At 39.1% G+C, this 7,406-nt stretch overlaps 1 protein-coding gene across 1 annotated transcript; it reads right to left on the reverse strand.

The window, feature by feature from the left end:
* Positions 1–1,465: 1,465 nt before the first annotated feature.
* On the reverse strand, positions 1,466–4,426 carry LOC130200100 (acidic mammalian chitinase-like). The gene is made up of 8 exons (XM_056424076.1): positions 4,391–4,426; positions 3,462–3,627; positions 3,227–3,351; positions 3,012–3,135; positions 2,736–2,918; positions 2,477–2,593; positions 2,199–2,331; positions 1,466–1,782 (listed from the first exon to the last, which is right to left on the reverse strand). The coding sequence occupies exons 2-8, from the start codon at positions 3,615–3,617 to the stop codon at positions 1,466–1,468; spliced, it is 1,155 nt and encodes a 384-aa protein (XP_056280051.1). The 5' UTR covers positions 3,618–3,627; positions 4,391–4,426.
* Positions 4,427–7,406: the final 2,980 nt, after the last annotated feature.

Below are 7,406 nucleotides of genomic sequence, written 5' to 3' on the forward strand. Positions count from 1 at the left end.
GTACCTTCGTGTAAATGTTTACGTTACGGCATTAACAAGTTACGCCTGCGCATGCGCGACTGCCGAGATTCTTGGCGACTTGCCAGGTCTTACCTCCGTGAGTTGGGCTTTTCTGCTGTTGACCTTCAAAACAAAAGCTCAACATTGAGCTTTTTTCTTGTCTGGTGGAGCAATATTGTTTCCTTGAAAGTGATTGCAATTGTATTTATTCTATTATTTGAAAAGGCACAGATGCAGGAGTCACAAACGGTGATCTCATATTCATTATTATTATTATAATTATTTAAATCTTGTTGAAAAAATCACCAAATCAAAGACCAGGAGCTGGATTACTGACAGACAGCTCAAAGACTGCCTCAGACTGTCTGTCTGCTTATGAACTAACTACAAACTCACAGACAGAGTTCAGTCACAGCCATAACACTGATTGGAGTCACATGACTTGATGGCATTGTGACGAAGCTACACATAGACAGCTGTCTGAAGTTCTGTGGTTTTGGGAGGGTTAATCATTATCCCAAAAATTGCCCCCCCTGAGAATTTTTTCAGGAGCCACCACTGTCGTGGAATATGCCTGCTACCAACTACTCCACTGCCCTGTTGAGACTCCGCCCACTGTTGAGACTCCGCCCACTCCTACTCCCCACCGCCATCTGCCTGATGGATCGTGGAGGTCTCCATCGTGGAATATGCTTACTATGAACTATTCATACACTCTGTCATATGCATTGAATGTATTTTAACTCTAAATCTGTCCTTCTGTACACATTACATCTATTGCACCTGTCCATCCTGGAGAGGGATCCTCCTCTGTTGCTCTCCTGAAGGTTTCTTCCCCTTTTTCCGCGTGAAGGGTGATTTGGGAGTTTTTCCTGATCCGATGTGAGGTTTTGGGACACGGATGTCTATGTGTACAGATTGTAAATCACTCTGAGACAAATGTGTAATTTGTGAAAATGGGCTATACAAATAAACTGAATTGAATTGAATAAGTAATTTTACATGGGAAAAACTGTCTATGAAACATCTAGTATTTTTATAAATTCAAAATTATTAACTAATTTAGTAACATGTATTTATTTACATGCACAGTATGTAAATATATGCAACATCTGTCGTTATGGAGGACAAAGCTCCCAATAGCTACATTACATTAACAAGAAGAAAAAAATACAATAGTGTTAAATATACATTTAATAAAATAGATATGCTACCACCACATACTTAAGTATATGTCAAAGCCATATAAGTAAGTAATGATGGCAGTGGAAAAACAACAACATGCACACCAGAATGATTTAGATACACCTTCAAATAACAGACAATTGTAAATACGCTACAATTTGTATTGATGAATCTTCAAGCATGTCCTTTATATTTATCTTAACAGTGAAGCATCAGAAGAAATTGTGCATGTAACTTTTGAGAATACCCCCCGCCCCCGCCTCCCCATTTCCTTTACCACTTACGGCTTGGGTGGGAAGTCACAGACTCCGGTAACATCACTAAAGATCAAACCAGCTCTGCATGAAAGGATATGAGAACCAGAAGGAGAACATTGGTAGAACCGTGTTGAGTTATTGGGATCAGCAAAGTGCCCATTGGTAAGTCCTTCACAAGGGTTTCCAGATCCTTGAGACTGGGAAGTTGTAGTTGTTGGTATGATAGTGGGTGATGCTGTGATAGGAGGAGTGGAATGGATGGTTGTGGTAGGGAGAGTTGTGTTTGTTGTAGGGGGAGTTGTCGTGGTTGGGGCAGTGGTTGTGTTGAGGCTAGGAAAATCTAAAAGAAGAGAGTCAGATCCTGTGTTCAATACTTTTTAAACTGTTTGATAATCACATAATGTGTGTATATACCTGGGTAGGACTGCAGAGATCTCTTAACAGAAAGAACACATATTGGCTTTCTTCATAATAAAATGTAGTATATGTTATGTAAATACTCAATGATGATGGCATTCAACCAAATACACACACAAAAATAACCATCATAGATGACATTTAACAAAGTTAAAGCATAGCAAGCATGAACAATTATTTTTGACCAATTGTTTCAATCTTTATTTCTTTTTTTATAACCCCACATTTCTATTTTGACAAGTACGTTTGTCTCTCTGAAATACCTTAAAGTAAGTGGCTGAAAAAGCTTAATGTCAAGCCCTTCTATGACAGGATACGATGTAAATGCATTTGGGTTACCTGGAACCAGGAGGGTATGCAGGTGGCTGATGAACGGGCATTTCCCTATTTTACAGAACTGTCCTGAGGTGTCGTCCAGGTCCAGAGACCAGACGAAGGCTCCTCCAAGGTTATTAGTTTTTAGGTAAGTGACCTGAGAGGATGAGGAAAGACACATTTCAACAGCTGACATCACGTTGACAACATACATTTGTATTACATATTTATTCCCCCAGATTGTGTACAGCCATTTGTAAAGGAGTTATTGAACCAACAGTTTGAACTGAACAGATAAATACCTTAGTATCAAGACTGTCTTTGTTGTCAAATCCAACCCACTGGTTTTCTGTGACTGCATATGGAACTTTCTGATCAGCAATCAGTTGGATATCAACCCCTTCAATATAAAGACAAGTCTGAAAAGAATGTTAAGAATATAATATTTAGATCCAATGACTTTATTCAAACAGAAATGTCTCACAACAAAAAGAGTCAAATCGGTTAGCTTATGAAAGGCTTTTTATATTAACTAATAATAATCACAGCTTGCTGTTTTACCTCATACGTGGCCCAGAATCCTTCTTCACCGGTGTAGCAGCCTTCTTCCCCAGGACCACTGGCTGGTGCACCAGGAGCAGTGGATGCAGTGGACAGGTCAAAAGCACGCCCATATGCAGCTAACCCCAAGTTTAGCTTTTGTGGAGGTCCTCCCTGGTTCTGCCAGTACCGCATGGCAAAGTCCTACAATGTTGAGAAAACAAAAACATGAAGATGAAAGGACCTCTCTAAGTAGGAAGGTGTTTCAGTCGTTGAAACAGGAATCCCTGGACTTACAGTGTTCAAGTAGGTTTGGTTTCCAGTGTCTTGGGCTCTCTGGAATAAGGGGCTGTGATGTCCTGTGACACTTTCCCAGGGGCCGTGGAAGTCAAATGTCAACACATTCATGAAATCCAGATGCCTGATGAAATGCAGAGGAGATGACGTTCAACAAAACATAACAACAGTTATTTATTAGTAGCCTATGAAGAATTACAATAAAATAGTTTTACTTGGCAATCTCCGTGACTTCATAACTGGCATCGATGATTGCTTTCTCAGCAGAGACACTCGCAGTTATGATTAATCTGGCACGTTTAGTTAATGTTCCTTCAGCCACAAAGGCCTCGTTGAGCTCCTAAACAACACAGAAACATGTTAAACATCAGGTTGTATTTTCATATCGGTTTATTCAGTATGGTACATGTCTGACAGCGTCTCTTCCAGAAGATCAATTCAGGATCTGACCTTGCACAGCAGTGTGAATCTCTGCTTGTCCTGAGGTTGGCTTCCAGCTCCTCCAGGGTACCTCCAGTCAAGGTTCAGCCCATCAAACCCATTTGCTCTTAGTAAGTGGACCGCAGACTGGATGAACGTGGTTCTAGTCTGTTGTTGTGCCACCATTGTACTGAATCTGGTAAAGAGTTTTTTTTTAAACACCACGTGCTTCATTTAGGGTTCTGTTTAAATAACAAAGAGAACCATAAAGTACAAAGTAATATGTGCCAAGACCAGTAGTAGCTGGTCCATAGTGGGCCATGGGGCCTGGCCCCACCCACCGCAAGTCAAAAAGGTCAAAAAAATGATTATGACAATATTAATTATATTTAGGAATTCGAAAAATAGTCAATATTTGTGATTTGGAGATATGGAATATACCCAGTAATATTTGTAAAATAGGATATCTGCGTAAAATGTAATGCTTTTCCTACACTTCCTCTCTGCCTGTCTTCGCCTGTCTGCATGTATCTGCTGAGCTGGGGCCAGATCGTTCTGGCCCAGAAGAGATGGGTCCAAGAAGCAAATTAGCCTATTCCTGATTAAAAATCTAAATGAGTGCTAAACAATTCAGCCAATCAGCTTCCTAAAATAGGTTCAGCTCTCTAGATCAGTGGTCCCCGGGACGCGGACCGGTACTGGGCCGAACAGAAAGTGAATGAAAAAAAAAAGTTGCTACCACCCGTCTGTGCGTCTGAGCCTCTCACGAGGTCACGAAATACCTGACACATGTCAAGAGGTCACGTAAAAAAAGCTCGCGAACGCACGAGCTATAACAAATACTCGCCTTAAAACTCGTGGTGACCGAGCTTTTGAGGCAGTAGCACCAACGCTCTGGCTGCACCCTGAAGGTTTACATTCGTCTCTGCATGGACACACATTTATGTTCTGTAACTTACTTCTGTGTGTTGAAGGCCAAGCCTCCAACCGCCAACAGGGTTCTGAGCTGTGCATTGCTGTGGGAGCATAAAGGTTTCATAAGGATTGTTTGACGAAACACAAAATCAACATCATTCCACAAAATGTATACACGAAAGCACTGACCTGAGTTTGAGCACACTGAATGCCGTATAGCGTTGTAAGTCAGCTCCAGTGCTCGGCACCAGCTCATTCCCATTGTTAATGTCGGAAAAGGCATATATCAGATGTGTGCACTTGTTTGGATCGATATTTGCAATTGTGAACTTCCCATCTCCCCCTCTATTGTCAGCCTCGCTGTTGTAGTAACACACCAGCCTGGAGGAGGAGGCTGAAACATGGAAGAAAATAAATGATGGTTTGAACTAGTTATCACTCATCTGCTCATAAAACTGTTGATTATGATTAATGCATGTTATTTACCAAAGCTGGCGAAGATCAAACAGAGACCTTCAAAGTAACACACTGGTTAGTATTGGGTTAAAAAAATAAGTCAGTTTTCACAAATTACAAAATAAAATGAAAAGATCCATGACAGGTTTTCTCACTCACTTCTACTAATCTCGAGCTTTACAGTTAGGTTTTTCTTTTTTTTTCTTGGATAATGAGATATTTCCAATACAATTTCTTCAGCCACCCGCAATACATTGGAGGTAAAGGGAATTTTGTATTACTTTTTTTTTAATCAACAGCAATGCATATTCAACACTGTGTGGAGTATCGAAATTAATAGGTACACTATTTCGAGAAAGATTTTTTTTTAAATAGGTAAAGAAATCAAAACTTGTCTGCATATCTAGATACTTGACAAGTGCGCCTTACCTATAATTAGATTGAACTGACACATGTTGTCACTCTGTAGAGAAGCAGAAGAAATAAACAAACATTTTTAATATGCTGAGGCCCAGTAATTCCCAGTTGATTTCCATTCGACAGATGGTAACATACTTCATTTTCTATTCAAGCTGCCTTATTTATTGCCACTTTCTAATTCAAAATGTAGTTAGATTAAATGGCAGCATATTACTGGAGATTTCACATTGCAACTTTAGCTCTATGTTAACCAGTCTCATTATTGTCTGTCAGGTTGATGTGTCATATGTTGTTACGAGATGTTTTTCCAACATTCGAATCAAACTTTAATTTACAAAATTTACATCAGGGTAAATCAGAGAAAGACATCAGAGTTTAAAAATAGGCGTCCAGTCACTCTCTCTCTATTGTGACTGAAAACCGCCGGATGTTTTTCTGCACCTGTTTAAGGAAGTCAGCTGACAGGGTGTGGGATTTAAGTAGGGTAGGGCTAACCCTGCACTGTTTTAATGTGATAATTACTGCAATTGCAATGTTCTAATGTGCTAAGCAATTGTACACTGATGGAATGTGGGATGATAAAACAAAGTCACCTCGTGCCGGGCCCTTTGTTGCCATGTTAACATTCCCGTCTGTTAGGGAGGTTCTTTCGGTCTAAAAGGGTTAGTACTGACAGGTCATTGTTATAAATGTTTACCAGAGAGTAATTCACAGAACTCTACCGTCTGATAGACTAAGCTCAGTATTTAGTTGATGAACAACCAAAGTATGGGGTCAAACAAGGGTTTCACCTCACATTGTCAGCTGTCAGCTGCTTGTAATTGCTCACATATTTAAAGATATCTATAAGTGACCAGAATAACACAAATCAGACACAACACGTCAGCAGCACCATCCAACATAACATTGAGCTTCATATGATCAATATTGATTCAGGAGTCAACTATGTCTTCTTTATATATATTTATATATAAAGAAGACATGTACATAGTAAAAATATGTATTAAAAAATTTACAAAATGTAACAATATCCAGGGATCAACATGCTACAGTCTCAAAACTGTATATATATATATATATATACGTATATATATATACGTATATATATACAGTATATATATATACAGTATGTATATATAAAGTTTTGAGACTGTAGCATGTTGATACCTGGATATTGTTACATTTCATTTCATTTAGCTGACACGTTTATCCAAAGCGACTTAGAATGACGTTACATTCATACACCATAGACACAGCTACAAGGAGCAATTCAGGGTAGTGTCTTGCTCACGGACACATCGACAAGGGTGGGGATTGGACCTGCTAACCACTGACCCACAGTCACCCCTTGACATTACCTCAGCATTAAGTTTCTTCGATTATTTGAATGCTGCACACAGCTGCGTTTTTGCATTTAAGTTGTAGCCAACAGCCATCGATGTTATCAGCACCCGACCAAAACATTTATGAGATATTCGCCATGGGTATTAACCCAGATAAGCACTCAAGTTGTGATCCTTTCTCATCCCGCAAGTTTGTGGAGATGATATGTCTTTTGGAAAGAATTTGGGATTGAAAGATAGTTATTACTCAGCAAATTTAATATCTGCTTTAGCAATGCCGATTTGAAAGAAGTGTTGCTGGAAAACAGAACTGCGCTATCACGCAGTCAAACCAAATATTTCTTTTTTTCCTGGAGCTATGATATGTTCACCTTGCGGCAACAGACAGCTATTTAATGTGAAAAGTATGGGCAGGACATTATTGATAACAATAAGTCAAACTAAATAAGAAGGAAACAGTCTGCACAGTAAATTGAGCAAGTATAGAAATATACATAGCAACAACAAATAATAATTTAGTGAAAATGTGGTTTGTTAAAGTCAAAATCAAAGAGATACTTACAAATACGATTGTGATGAAGCATGTACCGTCGTCTCTCTACTGTAACAGATGAGGTCTATCTGCACTGTTTTAAGTAAAAAAGCGGGCAGGTTATGGCAATTAACTAGGGTGGGGTTAATTACTATTTTTGTCCAATTTGCTGTTGAGGGTGTTTCTGGAACTTAGCAAACAGAGCAGAAATAGTTATTTAAATCTCGTAAAGCTTTATTTACATTAGCTATATTGAACCTTTGAAATACATCGTTTAAAAAAAGGACAACATTTCTGGGCCATTCTACT

This window comes from Pseudoliparis swirei, chromosome 9 (assembly GCF_029220125.1).
Source record: "Pseudoliparis swirei isolate HS2019 ecotype Mariana Trench chromosome 9, NWPU_hadal_v1, whole genome shotgun sequence".
Classification (NCBI taxonomy): domain Eukaryota; kingdom Metazoa; phylum Chordata; class Actinopteri; order Perciformes; family Liparidae; genus Pseudoliparis; species Pseudoliparis swirei.

Bases quoted from the DNA above. Each gene is read 5' to 3' on its own strand.
- LOC130200100 (XM_056424076.1), bottom strand. From the start codon at position 3,617: ATGGTGGCACAACAACAGACTAGAACCACGTTCATCCAGTCTGCGGTC. The intron at 3,136-3,226 runs GTAAAACTATTT...GCATTTCATCAG, and splicing joins GAAGTCACGGAGATTGCCAA to GCATCTGGATTTCATGAATG. The intron at 2,332-2,476 runs GTATTTATCTGT...TCATCCTCTCAG, and splicing joins AAGACAGTCTTGATACTAAG to GTCACTTACCTAAAAACTAA.